At 36.1% G+C, this 22,426-nt stretch overlaps 2 protein-coding genes across 3 annotated transcripts in view; one reads left to right on the forward strand and one right to left on the reverse strand.

The window, feature by feature from the left end:
- LOC113235583 (PAN2-PAN3 deadenylation complex catalytic subunit PAN2) overlaps positions 1-22,426 on the reverse strand; it is a 36,828-nt gene that overhangs the window by 481 nt on the left and 13,921 nt on the right. Inside the window, exons 19-22 of one of the 2 annotated variants that reach the window (XR_003310881.1) lie at positions 20,561-20,678; positions 19,540-19,739; positions 18,739-18,891; positions 17,525-17,643 (exon numbers count right to left, since the gene is read on the reverse strand). Coding sequence is in view for 1 of the 2 variants with exons in the window: in XM_026471333.1 (XP_026327118.1) it covers positions 18,771-18,891; positions 19,540-19,739; positions 20,561-20,678 (439 nt within the window). In the remaining variant the exon portion in view is untranslated. Of the gene's footprint in view, positions 1-17,227; positions 17,644-18,738; positions 18,892-19,539; positions 19,740-20,560; positions 20,679-22,426 lie in introns of those variants that run through there. The other variant, XM_026471333.1, reaches the window with a different exon arrangement.
- Positions 360-14,804, forward strand: LOC113235584 (potassium/sodium hyperpolarization-activated cyclic nucleotide-gated channel 3-like). Its single transcript, XM_026471335.1, has 6 exons — positions 360-440; positions 5,999-6,200; positions 6,878-6,975; positions 8,682-8,867; positions 12,383-12,572; positions 13,803-14,804. The coding sequence occupies exons 2-6, from the start codon at positions 6,011-6,013 to the stop codon at positions 14,135-14,137; spliced, it is 999 nt and encodes a 332-aa protein (XP_026327120.1). The 5' UTR covers positions 360-440; positions 5,999-6,010; the 3' UTR covers positions 14,138-14,804.

The raw sequence follows: 22,426 nt of genomic DNA on the forward strand, positions 1-22,426 counted from the left end.
TCCTGAACATAAATGCCATGGCCCTTCTGAAAGTATTTAAATACGCTTCGGACTCACGTTGACCGGAGATAGATAGATAAAGCATTTATTCAGCACATTACATATAACAAGAAAACGAAGGTTACAACAAATAATGTACTGAAAAGGTTTCAGTTCAGCACAATGCTGCCAATTTTATAAGTTTGCAGCGTTGATATTCTGATGACATCTAACTGATTACGCAAGCTGCGCGCGGCAACGAATAGTCGGCGGAGTAAGGACAATTTTTTCAGGTGGGGAATTCCGGATAGTTCTAACCTGGATTATTTATACGGTTCGAGTCAAACGATAGTTCATCTCACAGGTTCGAGTCAACCGATAGCCCATCTCCAGGTCACGTAGGGCCCACCGTGAATGAGGTCTTTCTAGGCGCCACAGCCGCGCAAATGATAGGATGAATTGTAATAGTCGTTATATTTTGTTTATTGCTTTTTGGCTGTTTTATTTTATTTTTAACTTTAAAAAAGGAGGAAATCTCGGGATCGGCTGCGTTTTGTTTGTATGTAATGCGATAACTCTTTTCATTCGGCATTCTTTTCTTGTTTTTTGTTGGAAAGAGGGCACCTCAGTACTGGTACCATTTAAATTTGAAGAAAATATTCCACCTCTGAGGGTGGCAAACTAGGGAATGAATCCGATTTCGCGCACTTTCTTTTTATAATAAAAAGCTATAATTAAGTATTTTATTGAATGTCAAGATGTTTCATCACCATGATATTCAAATATTTTTTTGTGAAATTACTGTACTACTTTCTTACAATTATTAATACAAAGATCAAACACTTACAAAAAATTCCGTTGCTTAGTTGGCATATCGTCTGGCACAGTTGCTAGAATACGTCGGTTCGAATCCGGCCAGATCGAAGGATTTTTTTCTAAATGTTCGTATTAATAATTATAACAAGTTATAATTACTTAAATGGATATGCAATATAAAGGGTGACACCCGAAAGCCGTGCTTTTAGGAGGTGATCAAAGATTTTATAAGTAAGAAATATAAAATATTTGCAGGTGATTCCATTTATCAATACGAATAACGATTATACACTCTTTTCCGCGATAAGAGCAAAATGCTCACAGTAAACGCGGTTTGTATTGATGGTTGTTACCACCCCTGAAATATCTCACAAACTTTTAAAAGTGCTCTACACAGAAAATATCTTCGTTCTAGGCGGAGTTCGTTTTATTTTTATCTCCAGATAGTTTTTTTCCGTAGTCATCTGTCAATCATTATGTTCTTTGATCTATCTATCATTCAACTTATTACGTCTTAGCCTTATTGATCAACTGCTGAAAATATATAGCAAACTCGAGGATATCCCGCGCTCAACTGAAGATGGTCTACATAATTATATACCATCAACCTCCATTTTCATCAAAACAAGGAAAATATACTAATATTCATGAAGAGTATTACCTAGTATTACCTACCTAAATAATTGAAGGAATGTTAGCCATTTTTATATTAGATCGTAAGAAGCATTATCGAAAACATTTAATTTTTGTAATGGGATACAAGGAAGAAATTACTCTCAGTCTTGGCTGTACGGCGGTATAGTGCCTTTGCTTTTTCCAATGGAAAAAGTACCAAAAAAAAAAAGAAAACCGACTGGCGCGTTTTGGCAAATTTTGTGAAAGGAAATAGAATATAATAGAAAATAGAAAAAGAGCATTGTGAGCATTGCAAAACAGTAAATTAGACTTCAGAACTTTAATTTTTATGTTATTCTTATAAAACAGACACTGGCACAAGCCTATAAATTAAAGATTTGAAACATTTTTTTCACGTCATCGTATTTGCATTCAAGCATCATACAATGAAGAATGATGACAGTGAAAACAGTTTTCAATGCCCTGAGTTCAAAACGAAAAACCAAAGAAAAAAGGACCATGACTCATACTTTGAAGGGCATATCTGTATGGTTCCATCCGATAGAAAAGAGAAATACGATATTACACAACGTAATGCGATCGTCAAATTTATTCACAAACTAACCACCGTTGATAAGGGGGATATGAGAGCGCGATATTTGTTCAAGTATGAAATATGACTATAAATAATACTTTTAACAACACTTAGGTAGTTCCAATTGTTGTAGAATAATCTACACTAAAGTATTCTGCAATTCTGGCGTAATGATACACCAGTACAAATTGGAAGTAAATTAGTTTGCTACTCCGCAAACCCAGTGAAAGTTTTTTTTTTTATTTAATTGATTCTTCGGCCGAGCATCGAACAATTGACTCCTGAAGATGCTTCGTAGAGAGGCGAAACACTTAGTTGCACTTGTAGTATTTGTTTTATTAATTTTGTGCGCAAGGAGAGCGGGGAACTTAACTGCATGAAAAAATGTTCAACTTTAATGCAGCTATTTTGCCCGAAAGTGACTCGTGAGATTGTTTAAGTATCAAAAATAATAAAGAATTCGTTAACAGGTCTTATGCGGCATTTCAGCAAGAGATATGCCGACAAATTACCTATTATCCCTTATCAATCCACCCTTATAGTAAACTACGAGTATGGCTGGAGGCTTTAACAGTTTTATGTCTTTTTGTGCTAAATGCTTTTGTTACTATTTTTTATTGTGAAACGGATAAAATAAAATTTGTAAGTACATTCCTGTGACTTCGCGACGTTAGGTACCTAGAGACATCGTAATGAGCTTATAATATCATTGACAATGAGTCAGCGCTTCGCTCATTGACCCGTCATCATCATCACCCACAGCCCGGTTTCACCTACTGATATATGCCTTCCATATTTTGTGTCATTCACCACGATCCTGTGCTAGTCATATCCATCTACGGCCCGCAACTTTGACAATTATTATTATATTATTATTTATTTGCCACCATTCCGTTATTGCTTTACTTCATTTGTCTTCACTACGAAACTACTTCGCAACATATCCTGCCCAGCTCCATTTTAAGTTCGTTATGCTATGTCCTGGATCTTAGTTTGTCTTTGGATTTAGGTATTCGAAATTCAATCTATAAGTTTGATGCCGCACATGATTCGCTCCATGGCTCTTCACACACAGCCTTCTGGGTGGGCAGGACAAATTGATTGAACAAGCGAGGCTTCAAACATTGTATTCAAGTCATGTATCAACCGATTTCAGAATGTCATCTAGCTTACCGAATGTAGTCCATCCCAGTTGTATGCGTTTTGAGATCTCCTATATGAGATAATCAGAAAAAGGTGTTCCACATACATAGGTACATGTATAGATATAGCTACTAGGAGTGACAGAGTTGTTAAAACCACCAAATTATAATTAATTACTTTTTCGAATTCCGGACTTCTAGAAATGGTTTTACTGCATCGTAGTACAAAACGACTCATCTAGGAAGTCAAAGTTGGATTTTAAAGTATTTCTAGTAAGGCCATGAAAAAAAGGCAGTATCTAGATAACTGAGTTTTCATTACAGGAAACCTGCTTGGCGGAAGAAATAATTAATTTTTCACCTCACTAGGTCGGATAGACTTTCTTTCCCATTAGAAATCTGCGCGCAAAATCGTTTTTTGCACACTAGCGTGGAAAAGGTTTTTGAAATTCGTACTTGACGATGGACTGTGGTGCACCCAGTATAATATCATTGGGTGCACCTAACTTTTTCTTCCCTTGAAAAAAAAAGATAATGACACGTTCAACGACGCGATTTGTCGTACATTACTCATTTATGTAATATAAATCCGTTGGTATATTTTATTCTTATGATTTAATTATATGAATATTAAAGTATTTATTAAAACACTATATTATTAAATTTACAATGACAGCTAATGTAATAATTTAAAACGTGTTTATTAAATTATTTTCACTCGTCGAAGAACTCAAATAATTTCAATAATCACCTAATCACACAAAATAAAAGTACAAGCAAGAATATAAATTGATGAGGTGTAAATTCAGAACGAATCCGAAAATAAACTTTTTCTTTTATTAAAAAAATGGATGTTCTGTTTTTCTTTCATCTACCATATTCCTCGTTATAGTGAGGTGAAAAGTTGTGTGTTTCGCTCGGCAGCAAAGTTGTTTTGCGTCTTGTGCCCTGAAGCCCTTGGTAGGTTCAGGAATCTATTTTTGAACCACTCCCTCGTGGTTCAATCTTAGCTTCCTTTGCTTGCTCAGGTTTCAGTACAAGTACTCGCGTCAAACAACCAATTTGCAGCCTTGCATAATAATTAACTATTTATATGAAATTCTTTTGAAAGTCTTTGGCTTGTTCTATTTTTTTAAATGCTAAGTTTTTCGAAGAACATTTTGGGCATTCTGTAGAATGCCGATAATACATAATATGCCGATAAATTCCTACACATCTGTGAGTGTAACTAAATCCTTTCGAGTGTCGCATTTGATTTTTTCTATTTTATTACAGCAAGGGATTCAATTCGAGCGCCTAGAATTTATTTACCTTGTGATTATAATAGCTAACTGTTTTACTGGATACGTCGAAGAAAAGAAATCCGTGCATGTTGTTCTGGAATTGAAGAAAATTATATGGAAATATCTGAAAACCTATTTTTTAATCGACATAGTCTCCATATTGGGGAAATTTAACGCCCATGTAGCGAATACAATAATATCTGTACGTTGGGCAATAATACTAGATTCGGCAAAGATTTTAAGGACACCCATACTTTATAAATATTCAAATAATTTAATGAAAGTCAAAAAAGTTGGGGTAAGCTGACAGTGTTTTCTGGATGGATATTTCATTTTGTGTTTCCACAATTACATTTTATCATTACTATTTACAGTATGATTTCTGTAAAACGTGTACTTTTAAACAACAACAACAACAACAACAACATCATCAATCTTTCTTTGATCTTTAAACTTTCCACTCCGGGCACAGGGCACAGGTTTCTAAAGAGTGTTTACGTAAATGAGGCGTGAGGATTGGGCACGTTTAGCAATGGTTTCCAATGGTTCCAATATATTTAGAACAATTATTGTTATTAAATTTATATTTTAATATAATTATTTTTATTTTATTTTATTTTATTTTTGTCCAAAAAATTAATTGTCACATAAAAGCAGGGTTCTAAGAGATAATTATCATGATAATTATCTTGATAATATACCTTGGTAATTTATACATGTCTGTGTGGCCGAACGGTTACCGTGCTGGTCTGCCACGCAGAGGTCCGGGTTCGATTTATTTCTCTCGTGAGTTTGGGTGTAATTTGTAGTTGTCTATGTGTTTGTACACACACATAGACAACTACAAATTACATCCAAACTCACGAGAGAAATAAATGAAGACCATACAAATATTTCTCACGGCCACGGGAATCGAACCTGGGACCTCTGTGTTGCACCCGCGATACAGGTTTTCCCTAGTGCTACCAGAAAAAAAAGAATAACATTAATTTCAACAACAAAATGCTATCGCTAGGAATGTTGTGACATGTCTTGTGATTGTATCCAAACGTGTGAAATATCTCAAAAAAGTAAAAACCAAATCCTTTTCTCAATGATTTTTCTTCGTTTTTATTTATTTTACTCACTATTCAACATTTTTAGTCAAAAATTAAACAGACAAAACTATGACTTCATGTATAATTATCGGGTATAATTATATGATAGTTATCAAAGAAAACGAATCTTTTGATAATTTCGAACCCTGTATAAAAGTTTGACAAATAATTTTTTTGTTACTTAATTTTAATATAACGTACTAAATATTTTTTTTTTTTTTTATTTTTTTTTTTATAATAACGCACACACTCAACATAGCCCCGCACTAGGGAAATCCTGTGTCGCGGGTGCCATGGACACATACATAGACAACCACAAATTACACCCAAACTCACGAGAGAAATAAATGCAGGCCATACAAACATTTCTCCCGGCCCGGGAATCGAACCTGGAACCTCTGCGTGGCAGTCCGGCATGGTAACCATTCGGCCACGGAGGCAGTTATATGCTCATTAAAAATATTTTTTTAGGTGAGAAAAGAAATGGCAGTGCATGTGGCATTACTCCTGTACTTGTATCTGCAATGGAATATATTTTTTCAATTCGCTACAGAATATTATGGAGAAGGGACTTTTTTCCCTGAAAATCCAAGAAATTGTTCCTGGATGACTACTGCCGGTTTGTGGAATGAAACTTTATCCACAAAGTTCGTGTATTCTTTACATAGAGCTGGTTAGTAGGCCAGATATTTGTGTAGTTTCACATTTTTTATTATACCTTAAAAGATAAATATCATGTTAAGTCGCTTTTCATACTATCTACAGTAAGATATCAAGAAGAGTGAAAAATATGACATCGTTGGTCTGTTTGAACCTTGGGAGCTGTATGATAAGCTCTCGTTACTCTTATACTATAGTACAGGGTATTCCTAGTTTTAGACCAAATTATTGGAGTGGGTGTCTGGCACGTCATCATCTATCTGATACGTGATATCGTAGAGACATCGAGTATACAACCAGGGCTGGCTCGAATATATAACAGACGGCTGTTCTATTCGGTGGTGTGGGAAAAACGGCTAAACGTCTAATTACTAAACAAACGGAATCACATTTCATCGGTAATTAAAATATTAAATATGTAATTTTTCAATTGTAGTCCATTATAGCAAAGCTCAAGTTAAACTGATCCATTTGAAGTGAAACAATTGACGACACCCGTCAAATGTTTCGAATTCGGGCTGGCCAATCAGAGCGCAGTTGTGACCGTAATGATTTGGCAATAGTTTTCAAACAAATTAAATGACATTTCGTCTCTATGTCTGGTTATGTACTCGATGCGTAGAGACTAAACAACAGATTATAAATATCGTAAGCTGATCATTTTAACTAATGGCATGATTTCTATTGCAGTTGCCATGCTACGAGAGAATACCGGTATCATCACCACAACGGAAGCTAATACAGGATGCTTTGAATATTTTTTCATTATTTCTTGGATTGTAGCAAAGGTACATGAATAATGAAAAAATAATAAATTGTTGTTGACTACAAACATTATCCAATTAACCAAAACAAAACGGCTGTTTTCGGCACCAGTTGTATGTAAAATTGATTGATATTAACCATAGACAACTAAGTAGGTATGTACATAACTGATATTAACTGCCTATCGCTATCAATATATATTAATATCGACATAATTCCAATTACATATAGCATAATATCGAAGTTTCAAATATATTACTTATAATAGTAAAATAATAGATAACAATTCGATTTGTTGATGATGTCGTGGTCATGGCAGAATCGCTGGAAGAACTTGGCACCTTGTTCGGTGACCTCAATAGAGTTTCCTATTAGAGGGCTCTAAAAATGAACATGGACGTGCCGGGCTATGTTGAGTGTGTGCGTGTGCGTTATGTTGCATACCTGCTAGTTCTCACGGTGCACAACAGGTTAACAACAGTGGGTTGGCTAGTTGTACGTTAATGAGTTTTTTAAATAATATTTAGTGACGGGACTAACAAGTTATGCGCCTGATGGTGAGCTACACGTCTGTCCATAACAGTGGCACTCAGAGCTTTAAATCGCAAAGATCTGAGGGGCACTGTTACTGCGCCCGACACTCTGAGACATAAGTTGACAAGTCCCATGTGCCTGTAATTTCACCAGCACCCTTATCCTTCAAAACCGGAACATAGTAATGCTGACATGTTTGGCGACAGAAATGGGCGAGTTATACGTTGCGTAAGAATAATGCATTACAAATTTATGTGTTATTATAATAATGACCACCTCTAATCACATTTTGATTAAATGAGACTATCAGTGCAAGTGTTTTATCCCACATGCAGTTTTTTTCAAGAATATTACATTTAAAGTAATGTTGTAGAAAAATTGAATGTGGGTTACACTACTTTTGCGCCTGATAGCCTCTAATAGCCATAACTTGGAATTATAATGATTTAATTAGTCATTTATTAAACACTGAAAACATGTAATGATATACTTTAGAGACTTTAGTTGTATGTTGCAATTAGAACCAATTATATTGAAAGTAATTTCATTGACATTTTAATTTTGTTGTTATCAATTACGCCGCTAAACGCCCCTGCTGGTGAAGACTAGCATTGTTATGATTTTGGCAAGGAAAAAACGAGTTCCCATGCTGACGTTTAAAAAGGAAAAAGGTTTTGAGATTCATAATCCTAATTTGGTTTTTCAGGAACCTAAATCTCTTGACTTTTCCCCTGCTATGTACTTAACTACTGTTATTTTAATGCTTGCTGTTGATTGAAAAAATTATATACAAACCTGATACTGATTTTCTTAGACCTATTAAAAAACCACTCGAGTATTCGGTAGCAGTAGAGCTCCTTGTGAGAGTTCGTTTAGTGCAGTACTGCCACCTTACTTATCACTGCCGCTATGCAGTAATGTGAGCATTACTGCGTTCCTGTTTTCACGGGTTAAGGGAGCTGGTGAAATTACAGGCACATTTGAGTTGTCAACTTATGTCTCAGGGTTACGGGTGCAGTGGCAGTGCCCCTCAAGATCTTTGCGTAAATCGCAATCGCAAATGTTTAATTACCCCCACTAATGTCCTTGTTTCCGTATCAACTATGTATAGGTAATAAAAGCAGAAAGAAGGAAGAAGAATTCCTCACCTTTCCCGTACGCATCAGGAAAGATAAAGTCAATTTATTTCTTTTAGATAATCATCCTGCAAGGAACTTTCAACTACACAATAAAGGCGTTCGGCCTTGAGTCAGCCAGAGCAAAATATTTTATAATGGCTAAGCAAGTCCAGACGTTCATGGAACTTAGAAAATTTCCACCCAGACTTAAGAAAAAAATCCTAAAATTCTACGCTATCCGATTCCAGTCTCATTTCTTTGTGGTATGAAAATTATTTAAAATTTAATTCCAAACGCATTAGTACTGCAATGAGCGATGTGGCATAGCCCTACACATAAATTGCACTGTGTTAGCTAGTTCTAATCACACTATATCACTCAACTGCTAATATGTTTTGGTTTGCTATTCTTTCTCACTCTGCAATAAGCGGTACAAGTCCAAACCGCGACATACTGCTGGTCTCGTCGTCGGCGTCGTGTCTCTTAACCCTTAACTATAGTTGTGGGTCCAAGTTCGTTATTTAAACTCGCGTAGGAATCGCTGTAGGCGACGCAGCTCTTCCTACTCCTCAGTACCTTCCGATGTCACGCCAAAGCGCACACTGTGAGATGGACGTGTTTTGCTCGTTGCTCCAAACTGGAGTAATGGTTTACACGTGGGTCCAATGGACCCACGGCTATAAATACGTAAGTTTTTTGTGTGACATATTTTATCCATTTTTGTTTTTTAATTCAGTTTCTAGTCATGCGAATCGAAAAAGTATCTTAGTAATTCAAGAAGACATATTACAGCAATGGTTGAACACTGATTTAGACAGCGATGATGAAGAAATCGCGAAAATTCTATATCTGCACGCAATGCTATAACTTCAAATTCTGACTAACAGTTTTCAAATAATAACGAGGATTTGGTCGGAATTAGTGATCATGAAATGTTTTGAAATATCTGATAGCGAAAATCTAATGAAAATAAAGTTGAAATTATCTTTATGTGAACCTTACATGATCTGCCTATTTACATGACATATGTAAAAACTGTGTGCTGTTCATGTTTTTAATTAGGTTAAATTGCACTAGTTTTTTTTACGAGGTGACATTTTAATTTTATTTTATTTTTGTAAAACAATATATTTTCAAAGAAATGAGAAAGAAATGTAAGAAATAAGTTTTGATTGTGGATTTTGACATTTGTTTAATTTTTTATTGTTTTTAGTTGACCTAGTTTCAGTTTAAGAAAATTACTACTGATATAAATAGATATTGATATATATGTTCCTACCGTTAATTTTATACAACACAGCATTTGTTAAAGTTCAAATAATACTTTGAATAAAAAAATATTATATACATATATCATCATACTTTGTATTTTATCACCATTCCAAAACGCATGTGTCCATTGGACCCACGACTATAGAAGCGTTTTTTTTTTCCACGACTATAGTTAAGGGTTAAAGGTGACGACTGACCAGGCTCATATTTTTCTACATTTACTTTTGGTTATAATGGCCCTACCTACCTACACCTAAAGTATACGAGAAGGGCACTATGACCTGTGCGAGCGAACCCGCACAGGGCCTATCTAAGTTAGGTCCTAACCCCGGATCAGCACGTTTGCACGGACTTCATTCCGGTTCTCTGTAAGCCTAGTGCCTTAGGTGAGCCGCCCCGGGTGCAAGTACAGCACTCTCTCTATTTTCCAGATAGGTACCGAAGATGTAGGCTTGCATACTTTCTGTCGCGCTCAACACGACTAACGGTTGCCACCGTTGAGCCGCCGCCTCTAAATAGACTACAAATCTCCTCATTGGTGGCGGAGCTGTAAGGCACGCTCACTTCCCTACGCCGAATCATCCTCTACTAGCTCTCCGGATTACTGACCAGTTAATGTCAGTGTAACTTAACATGTTACGGTATCAGCATTCGTACAGTCAATGCGGCGAGCCAACCAAGTTCGCCACCAAAGCTCGAATGCTGCATGCAAAATCAACCGCTTCGCGCAGCGCAACGCTATGAATATGCGTTTATGTTACATCGCTTTAGTTCTTAAGCTAATTTGTAATCTGTTTGTATAATAAAATAACGAAATGGAAACCCGTATGAAGAATTCAAATAGGTAGTATTTTCAGCCAGACCATACACGAAAGACTTTTGTGAAGACTTCATTTATTTTTATTCGTGAATTATGCCACGCGGATAAATAAATACACACATCAAAAGTGTCTAGGGATCAAGTGAATATTTTTGAAATAAAAATTATTTAAGCAATATTTACCAAATCCAGTCTTCCAGGACGACTTCTTACTTTAATGCTTATGTTTTATTTAACCGCTTACCCCTATATTCAATTAAAATAAACTAAAATTGATGTTTTTGCAAATTGTGGGAAAAAACTCAAATTAACGGCGTCAATTAAATGACAAAAAAATGGCGAAAATGATGATTTTGCTCATTTTTATTGTAAAGATAAGAAAATTTATAATCTGTATTTCCACCATTAACACGAATCACACAATTACAGCGATTTGGCATGCTTAAGATGAGTTCATCAAAATCACTTTGAGGAATGGCCGCTCATGTGTTTTGTAACAAGTCAAAATATTGTTGTAGAGTATGTACGGTATGCATACTCGGCATAGCTCTTCTTTGAAGTATATCCCATGCGTGCTCAATTGGATTGAGGTCTGGCGATTGAGCAGGCCACGGCAGAACGTTGATACGAGCTTCAGCAAGAATGCGTGTTACGACTCTAGCCGTGTTAACGTGCGTTGTCATGCATTAGTTGAAATGAATCACCCAACTGGCCTCGCAAAGGGATGATAACATCTGAAACAATCCTCTCTGCGTAAACTTGAGCATTGAGGTTACCCATGATCCAAATGAGATCGGTTCTTCCGCCGATCCAAATACCGGCCCATATCATTATTGTTCCCCCACCATATGGATGAACTTCCTGACAATATCTCAAACGTTCATGACGTCCAGATGTTCTCCAAACTCGAGTACGTCTTGTATCCGGTCTCATACCGAAGCGGGATTCATCCGAAAAGCACACATAGCGCCAGTCTTCTTCCTCCCAGTTTCTGTGTTCGCGAGCCCATCGTAAACGGGTCCTGCGATTGCAGGGTGCAATAGGTGGAACTCTGAGCGGCCTTCGGGATCGCAGACCCACTTCACGTAAACGATTTCGGATTGTTTGATCGCTTATTAGCAAGCCTGAGGAGCTGTGGAGCCTCGTAACCAACATCATGGCGGTCATGGTACGATTCCGTCGAGCAGTATTTTGGATATACCGGTCCTGTCTGCGAGTCGTGATGCGAGATCGTCCTCCATGTCGCTCGGCCACGCTGCCCATCATGCGATAGCGCGTCCAGATGCGACTTATGACGCTCTGTGTAGTGTTAAGAGTGAAAGCCACAGCACGTTGCCTGGAACATTCCGACGGCTCGCATCATCACTTCTCGGGTTAAATGATGTCGTCTCTCCATAATAATGTAAATTGTTTCGGTTCCGATGCAGATATTGTAATGATTTTGTCAAAACGCTATAACTCATTTTTATACAAAACCACATTGACAATCGATTTTCTTCTTATTATCGAATTTTAAACAATATTCCTTATTTAAATGTTAAAACTCACTAAAAAGTATCAATAGCGATACAAAAAAGTTAATATAATTAACCCTAATTGCAGCAATACTCTTAAACGTACTTGATCCCTAGACACTTTTGATGTGTGTATTTACTTTAATCTGAATATTATTTTCGTACAATATAGGAATCCCGTATAATAGCATGTATGTCAGGTCAACTCCGTGAAGACATTTTAATGCACTCCGGAAGGCAGCTTATAAGCGATGTAGAATTCTTAAAGACACTGCCACGGCAATTGCATCTACAGATTGGCATGAAGTTGGGAATCGTAATATTTATTGCTGGGGACATAATATTGAAAATAAATACTTCTGGTAAGTCAATGCGCCTAACCTCACTGGAAGGTTACAGTGAGGTAATTGCAAGTTAAATATTGTACACTAATAAAACATAAACTAATCGTGCACCATTAAAATTTGAACTGAATTTCTTTGTTACTCCGTAGGTAAATGCCGTAGACCCATTGAAGGTTAAATCGTGCTAAATAGTTACGCTTGTGTTAAAGTTTTTTCTTTCGACTCTCGGTCAAAGTTAAACAATCAACAGGTCCTGAGTGTTGAATTTTGATGGTCATGTTTGTGATTGTAGATGCGTATGTGTTGTTTTATGCGAAGCGTGGGTGGGAAAATTACATGAAAAAACCCTGGAGAGGGTTTCTGATTGGGGACGACTAAACTTAGTCCAATTTAACCCCATCAAGACACAAGTTCGCGCTTTCACCGCTAAAAAGACACCATTTGCTGTAGACCTTCAGTTCCAGAACAAGCCATTAAATATCTCGGAGAGTATCGGGATCCTTGGCGTCGACATCTCTTGTGACGTTCAGTTCCATAGTCACTTAGATGGCAGTTAAGCTGGCGTCCAAAAAGCTCGGTGTGCTCTCGTACAGTACGGTTTCAGAGGAGCTTTCTCCCACGTGCAATTAGGTTGTAGAATGAACTCCCTGTCGGGGTTTTCCCGCAGGAATGCAGCATGGAGTCCTTCAAAGGGGGTTTGAGAAGGGTCCTAAAGGGTTGCAAACGCGCTGTTGACGCACTGGTGTTGCATAGCGTTCATAGATCGCTTTCCATCAAGCGCACCATATGCTTATTTGCTGCCTACATATACATACGAGTATATATATTCAACACAAGCCCAGATTATTTGCATAACCTTCACTGAGTTCGTGCAATAGCAAATTAGTTTACTTCCATTTTTTAAATGTACCATTACGCCAGAATTGCAGAATACTTCAAAGTAGAGTATTCCACAACAATTGGAAGTACCTAATTATTGTTAAAAGTAGTTAGTCTTATTATTCCCTATTTGAATAAATATCGTGCCCTCCTTTATCCCTTATTAATAGTAATTAATTTGTGCATGAATTTAACAAACGCATTTCGTTCTATAATATCGTATTTCTTTTATCAGTCGGATTGAACCACGCGAAGTAACGCCTGAATTATTAAATTATGTTTTCGTGCACCCTCATTCTAATCTGTTTTACAGGGTGATATTTGGAAAGAATATCTTGTAAAAGAACTACGTGGTTTACTATTTTTCAGGAGACTGCATGTACTTCATAGACAGAGGTACAGTGGCAATATATTCAGAATCAGGGAAAGAAGTATGTCATTTACACGATGGAGACTTCTTTGGCGAAATAGCACTTGTAATGAAACATCGATTTCGAACAGCTTCGGTAGTTGCTGTAACAAACTGTGAGTTATTTCGACTTGAAAGAGCTGATTTTGAAAGCTCAATCGCTTGTTATCCTACTGTGCTTGAGGAGATTAAAAGAGTTGCAACAAACCGAATGGAAAAGACAAGGGTAATGGATGATCATTACAGGAGCGAAATTAGAGAAAGTATGGAAAGAAGAAGCATCGTTAATCTGTAGTTTTAATTTTATTAATCTTAAGTCTGTATCAAATTAGACGCTTGTAGAAGCCCTGCAGTCTGTAACGCTGCAGTAATTTTTAGTTCATTTATTGTGACTGCAAAAGTGGCGCTCGCGTGTCACGACAGTGGCGCATGGCGCTGTCTGTAACTGCGCTTCTAAATATTGTATGAAAAATAGTAGTGGCGCAGCTGCAGTGCAACAATGGCGCCACTGCAGCGCCTTTAAAAGCGTCTAATTTGAAGGTGCCCTTAGAGTTGGACAACTTAGACCATATTCCATACAAAATACGCACTTAGTATGGATACGGCAGTTCAGTGGCGTTCAACACAAAAACTAGGCAGTGTGGTGGGCAAAGTGGCTCTTAGCTGTACTCATCGTAGACGCTTTACTTATTACTTCCTTAGTTATAGTTACTTAATATAGATTTGATTCTATTTTTTGTTGAATAGCTTAAATTTATAAGAATTCTTGGTTTATGTGTGTATTTTAAATTGTTAGGGAAGAATGGACCCACGGTTTTTTTTTCGAAATTATTTTCCAAGAACATAAATGAGATTCTGTTCTTATGGTTGAATTTATCTACGGAGCGTAAAAAAGTAGACCTAGTTTTTAAGTTTATATTTTTTCCGTTATTTTGACTTTAAGATAAAATAATAAAACTACTAAGTAAAATTCAGAAACTTTTATTAATAATAACCAGCCACCGCAACCAAATAAATAAATTTATGTGAGAATTTAAAATACTGTTCGTGATGTAGTGTGTTTTCATAAGATCTGATTTTTGATCACATGGTCATGGTATTTTTATCACTTTTATAACAATAAATATTTCATAGAAAACTAGAACCTCGGCAAATGTGTATATGTCAAACTTCCTGATAACTACAGCAATATAAATAACCTTCAGTCAATAAAAAACGCTATTTGAAAGCTTAACATAAGAATTATCAAAGTGATATGTCGATACAAACAAAAAAGGTCTTTCAAATTGTTGTTTGCACAAATGTCATTAAAGTATATTGAATAGGTAAGAGGGTATAGGCACGCGGAATAGGCATTCTGCTTAAGAAACGCAATATTAACAACTTCTTACAAAAAAACTTGTTTACACTAAGCGCGCACTGGTAAAAGAATCAACGCAGATCAAGCAAAATATTTCATAACTTTCACAGATTTTGCGGCAAAATTCCTCTCAGAATTTTACCACAATGCGCGCTAAGCCTTACTTTGATAAATCATATGTTGCTTTCAAACTTAAACAATGAACGACAATGCTTTGTCGTTACTATGGAATATAATAAATAACATTAGGACTCGGAAATTATTCTGAATCCAATAAAGCTTATTTACCATTTATATTGGTAACTTTTGTAAACATTGCGGAGGTAGAGCCTTTTAGAATGCGTTGCTTGATTGGTACCAATTATATTTTGATCATATTGGACGTAACCACGAGGAACAATATCACCGTATACTGACCGAGGCGCAAGTCCGTATTTTGTACAAGAGCTGGCATTTACGTGGCATGACCACCAGAAAAATAACTTTGACTCAATCTTTTAATATGTTGTACCCGTATCTCATTCCATATCCATCCATCAAGAATCATAACAATACAGTTCTATTTTGCAGGGTTCGAAATTATCTACATGTTTTTTTTGTTTGATAATTATCAGGTAATTATCCGATGTATATTCGATAATTATCCATACTGATTCATAGTTTTATCTCTTTGATTTTTTACTAAAAACTACAAACAAAAAACTAAATAAACACAAAGAGAAATCTTTGGAAAAACGATTTCGTTTGTGACTTTGTTTGAGATTGGCATTTGACACGTTTGGAATTTGGATATGTCTCTGATACAAACACATGGCACGACATTGCTAGCGGTAGCATTTTGTTATTCCAATTAATTTTATAAACATCAACATAATTTTATAAAGCATATTTATCCAGATAATTATCAATGATAATTATCAATTCGAATCCTGTTATTTTGTAAAGTCCAAATTTCCGAGTCGTCGAGTTTTGGGAAAGTTGACGATTGCGTTATGTACCTATCAGTAATTTTTTATTTGACATTACAATTCTCTCGCTTATCGCTCTAATTAAAAGTTTACCTTAACCCTTTGACTTACCAATAAATGGACATTGGCTCCACGCAAAAAAGTGTCCGAACCTATAGGGCATTAAATCGCTAACAGAGCATCAATCTTCAATTGGTCGACCGATAGCGTGCTTGTAAATCATGGTCGTACTGTATAATAAAAACTTGTAAAAATTACATATGAATTACAAAAACAATCAAACAGCTAATTGTCCTTGTCCTATGCATTACATGAACAAAAGACAGCTTTCTGTCAGACCCATGACATCAATTGCAACCACAAGCGATTGAAATATTGAGAACAAAAAATTATAGAGTCGCTTCAATGTTAATCTTATTTTTAAAACGATATTTTATTAAACGTTAGTAATAACTAAAAAATATTGTCATACTCGTTTTACGGTATGGAGTTCTTAACAGAAGTCCGAAAATACGTATGTCCAAAAGAATTTTCATAAACATAAAAAGAAAATTTCAGGTTACGTTTAGTGGGAATCTAGAAATTCCACGTTTCTTATAGCTCGTCATTAAGTAACAAACAAAGAAACATAGTTAGTTTTAGATTTATAATATTTGTGTGCATATATCTGCACAAGTCTTTATTTATTTCTTAAGTAAACTTGTATGAAATTATATAAAATAATATTGACAGTATACGCTACGCCATTACTCTTGTGTTCAAGTAGTTTTCACTAGAAGCTAAATATGGTGCATTTTGTTAAGATTCTAGTTTCTACTGGAAAAAGCTTCAGCTTATGCTGAATATGGTGAATTTTAGGGTCTTTAAATTGTTGCGAGCAAAATTAAGCAGTACTGCAATGACATTACAATTTAAATTAAATGTTTTAGTTTATTTTATATTTCATTTCATGTCACCAAGTTTATATAGGTAAACTCCGGACATATTTTTCGTGGTTTTTGGATTTGACCCAACATCCATTTGTTGATAGGTCTTAACTTTATTTATAAGGTTCACATCGGTTGAAGGTTGCGTATTTACAATTAGATAGTACTACAGTTACATGTCATAGTAGATCTATAATAAACAGGTAAAAAAATAGTCTAGTTGATACCATTGGATCACAGTTATTTTTTGTTGGTAATTGTACGGCGTTCTCGCCTGCTCTAGTTTCGCGGCCTTGCGTCATTTATTTATTTAACTCTTTGCAAATATCATTATTTGATCAATAAATTTGTAACGCCTCTGTCAACTAACGGCTAAAATAATTTACTTACATCATCACATCACATAATTTTAAAAATATTTCTCTCACTTTATTTTGTGCTATGAGGAATAATTCACACTTGAGCTTATTGGAATCACTGTACGAAGTAATGTCCTCCTGAAGGTACTTGATAGTATATTTCGTTTAAGTCGTATAGGCCAACAACACTGGAAAAACAAAATAAAAAAAATTAAATGTAGGTCGCCTATTGAAAAAAAATTTTATGACACGAAATTCTAAGACTAGATGAGCTACATATGCTCCGACTGTCTGTAGGGCTAGCATAATAAGGCGCGACAGCGACAGATACTGCTATTCTCGCAAAGATATCTCGCTGTTTACGTCGCTTTCGCGCAAGTTGCGCTTTATCTTGCTAGCCCTACTAGTGGCATTGACATTCTATCTTTTCAGCTGTGTTGCCAAAACTTTTGACAGGTAATTATACTTCGTTTCAATCCATTTTGAACAAAAAGTACACAAACAGGACATTGACCTTACCATAGACGTGACATAGTGATGGCCAATTGTAATGCCAACTACAAATCGATTAATTAATTGACTGAATTGATTGTTTTAATGGAGTCGTTTTAGCGGTTTTCCCCACATAACCTAGAATAAGCATATTTGAAATTTCCGAAATCTTAATTTTAAGCCCTCCTTCAAATCCTTACACTTAGATACTCGTTCGATTGCAATTGAAATATTCGATTGACTAATCGATTACAAAAACTTAGATTGAATGAACCGAATGTTTGTTTTCGTACAGCACTATGCAACCACAGACAAGTCATAGATGTATAGAAAAATAACCTCATTTTTGTACCACCATTTTTCAAATACAATTTTACGATGCTATTCAAATAAATATTGTTGGAAAAAGTGATGAGAAATCAAGTCGAAATCATCGAAATATACGTGAAAGTGTTACTTATTCGATTTATTCAATGATTACCTTAGAATTTTAACCAAACAGGTTTGTTTACTTTTTGTTGAAAATGGATTGGAACAGACTTTGGTGGAAACGGTGGTTTAAATGGCAACACTGAGCTGGAAAGACAGAATTAAACGGGTTGTCGTTATTTTTACGCGGAATTTAGGAAATTTTAAACAAACGACAAGAAGAGACATTTTTAGGACTTTTAAGGAGCTTGTCCTATTATTACCCTGCCAAACAATATAACTTGTGTTTGTGTTTCTTATTGAGCTATTGCTCGGGTTATGTTCCTATATCAGGATGGGTTATTTTGTAGCTTGTTTCACACCTTTTGCTGTAGGGCCCATACATAAGCGGCGGCTATGAGTGATTCTCATCGTGGACCACCTGCCGATCACTGCGCGTCATGTAGAAGAGCACACACGGCGTCTTCCACCATGCACCGAAATGGACTACCTCCTCCGCGCACACAGGGACAATGCTATAACATATCAGTGTTTAGTTAGAAACTGATAAATACAATCTCTGTTTTAAAAAGACGTTGTGTTGCCGACTGTTCATTGCAGTGCAGCAGAAACACTCAACGCATGACCGAGCTTTTTTATTACAATAATCAAAAGCCAGTTGGTGGCACTTAGGTGGGGTTAGAGCAATTTTACAATCTGAACCACGTCACAGTACATTTACGAAATTAAGACAGTCATCTTCATAAAGTCACAAGTTAATTTAAGGGGCAATGTATACGCTTTTAAAGAAGGTTCTGTTTAAATGATTCAATTTGTGATTTACAAGTATAAAACTGTAGTAAAACAAAAACTATATACTAATATTTTACAGCTTTTTCTTATTTGGATGACGATTATCCTTGCTAGTGACCTGCTTAAAGGTTGCATCAATATTTGAAATAAATATTGTAATAAATACGTGTACAAGAATAAGTTTTTTATAAAGCAACTCCTAGAGTTTCTTACTCATTCTTCTCAGGTAATCTGCCTTACCAATAAGTACGATTTCAATGTGTAATTTGGTTACCTATGAAATAAAGATATTTTTGAGTTTGAGGCATGCAATTGGTTCATTCTTGACTTTGACATTTTATTTCATCGTTGTAAGTGAAACAAGTGCTTACCATAAATCATTGAACAAATACCAATGCGGTTCAGAGTCCTTAGACGCGGTTTGAACATACGCGACCAGATTTTTAGGATTGTCCTCTACGCACACCACTGCCGCACATAATGTGTATTCCTCCTCAGATTGCGTTGTAATGTTCTTCTTTTTGTTCTTCTGTAATTCTGGTTTGGGAGACTCGGTGGGTAATTGATCAGCCTAAAATATGCAAGAATTTATGTCAAAACGTTAAATTAATTATAGTTGTATAGTTGGCGAGTACCTGCAATATTAAGTACTTTTTACTTTACTTTAAATAGTTAAACCTTTAGAGCTATAGACGCGTGTAGAAGCGCTGCAGCAGTACTGCAGTTTTCGCGTCTGTGTCGTTATATATTTTATGAATATCAGTAGTGGCGCGGCTGCAGCCGCCACAGACTGCAGCGCCTCTACATCTACTTTGAATGCGCCCTTTGAGGCTAGTAAGTCCCTAAGGCCCTAATACTAAATAATACAAACGAATTTTTAATCTATATTATTATAAATGAAACTTACCTGTTTCAATAGGTTGAAAATATTTAAGAAAGGTTCATGGAACAGGCAATACGCAAAAGCTGTATTAATGTTTTTTGGAATTAAGGCAGATTCACGTTACACCGTGCCGGGTCCGAGCCGTGCTCCGGTCGTACGCCAGCCGTGACACGGTCAAATATCCATAGTATGCTTTTATATGAACTAATGTTGTCGTGTTCGGGGTACGGACTCGGTCCGGTCTAACATGAATTGGTTCAAATAAAAGCATACTATGATATTTGACAGTGTCACGGCCGGAACACCGGCCCCGGCATGGTGTAACGTGAATCAGCCTTAACTGTTCATCTGTACGTTTCGCACCGTACGACAAATACTGTATGATATTGAGCGTACTTCTCCCAGTTGCAATGAACGTAAAAAAAATGGTAGAAGTTTTTGCTCGTATTACTTCGTTTATCATATATTGCGAAAGCAAAAATCGCTATAAAATTAAACCAATTTCATACCTTATCAGTGATAATAACATCTCCATCGGATTGCAATCTAATCACAAGTTGATGAGGTAGAACACAATGCGACTCATGCGTCGGACTCTTCAACGAATTGTTCTGAGAAGAGATTGGTCTGAAAAAGATAAAGTAATTTATTTATAGATATAGTACCAACAACAATTTAAAAGATATAAGGATAATTAAGAGCCGTGGTAGCCATGGTTTGACCTACCGTCTCTCAAGTAGAGGCCGTAGGTTCGTATCTGAGCTCGCGCCTCTGTGTGCGAAATTAATTTCAAATGTACCATGAGCTTTTCGGTGAAAGAAGACATCGTGACGAAACCTGCACGTCGAAGAAGGTTCACAACCTTCGGAAAACGTGTGAAGTCCCCAACCCGCATTGGGCCAGCGTGGCGGTCTATGGCCTAAACTCTCGCCTGAGAGAAGATACGTGCCCAGCAGTGGGACTACAGGTAAATATGGGTAAATAGGTTGATAATAATGATAATAAGCACTATCCAAAATTTTAGAAAAAAATATTAATATTAGACTAGTGAACTATTTAAAAAAGTCGGGCATCTTAGTACACACTCAATATGGTTTTCGAAATGGTAAGGCTACTGATGATGCAGTCCATGAGTTGGCAGAATATGTTCAAAGTAATCTAGATATATGTAACAAATGCCTTGCCATTTTCTTAGACTTGGCAAAGGCATTTAATACCGTATCGGTGCCGTTACTTTTGAAAAAGCTAAACCAGGTAGGTGTAAGGGGATTGCAGTGGAAGTTACTGGAGGATTACCTTAGATTATCGTCTCCAATGCATTCAGGTGAGTAACTATACAAGCTTAGATAAGCCAGTTTGTTATGGCGTTCCACATGGAAGTATTTTAGGCCCAACCCTCTTCCTTCTGTATGTTAACGATATCAGCAACAATTTACCATTGGAATTCGGCCAGCTTATATCCTATGCGGATGAAGAAGGAAGAGACTTACGACCGGGCACAAAAGGGACTTAATAATGTTATAAAATGGTTACGCAATAATATATTAGCTCTGAACGCCGACAAAACACAGTACATTTGTTTCTCCATTCGTAATCCCAACAAAATTTCTAACGTTCTGTGTATTAAGGCACATACATGTCTGCAGGATAATAGTGGAAAATGTATCTGTAGCATACTGAAACAGGTTGAAGTAGTTAAATACTTGGGAATTCTTATTGATGAAAATTTGAGTTTTAAAAATCATAAAATAAATCTGAGTGGAAATATTCGAAAGCTTATACATATTTAAAAATTTAAGACATGCTGTAAATTATAAAATTCTAAAACAAATCTACTTTGCTCTATGTCAGTCATTGATAACGCATTGTATTTCTGTTTGGGGAACTGTTAATAAAACGACTTGTAATGCCCATTGAAGTAGCCCAACGTGCAGTTCTTAAAGTAAGCACCTTTTGTCCCTACCATTTTTCAACTACAACCCTTTATGAAAAATGTGAAGTGTTGACCGTTAGGCAATTGGCTGTACTTTCAATTCTACTCAAACAGCATAAGGAACTTGTGTAAAATATTAAAATTGATGACAAGCGCAGACATTATAGTTTGTACACAACCTCGCCGATTTCGAACCACATTTGCAAAAAATTTTAGGCCTTTCTGGGATCACATTTATATAACAAAGCAAACAACATAATTGGAAAATATAAACTAAACACTAACAAATGTAAAAGCGCTTGTAAAAGATGGCTTCTAACTTTGTCTTATAACGAAACAGAAGACCTTTTGAGCGTTGTCTCATAAATAATATATTTATTATGCATGTTGTTCAATCCAATTCGCGGTTTTGGCAATGCTGACTTGTTGAATACAACACGTA

This window comes from Hyposmocoma kahamanoa, unplaced genomic scaffold (genome assembly GCF_003589595.1).
Source record: "Hyposmocoma kahamanoa isolate Upper Pololo Valley unplaced genomic scaffold, ASM358959v1 88, whole genome shotgun sequence".
Lineage (NCBI taxonomy): Eukaryota > Metazoa > Arthropoda > Insecta > Lepidoptera > Cosmopterigidae > Hyposmocoma > Hyposmocoma kahamanoa.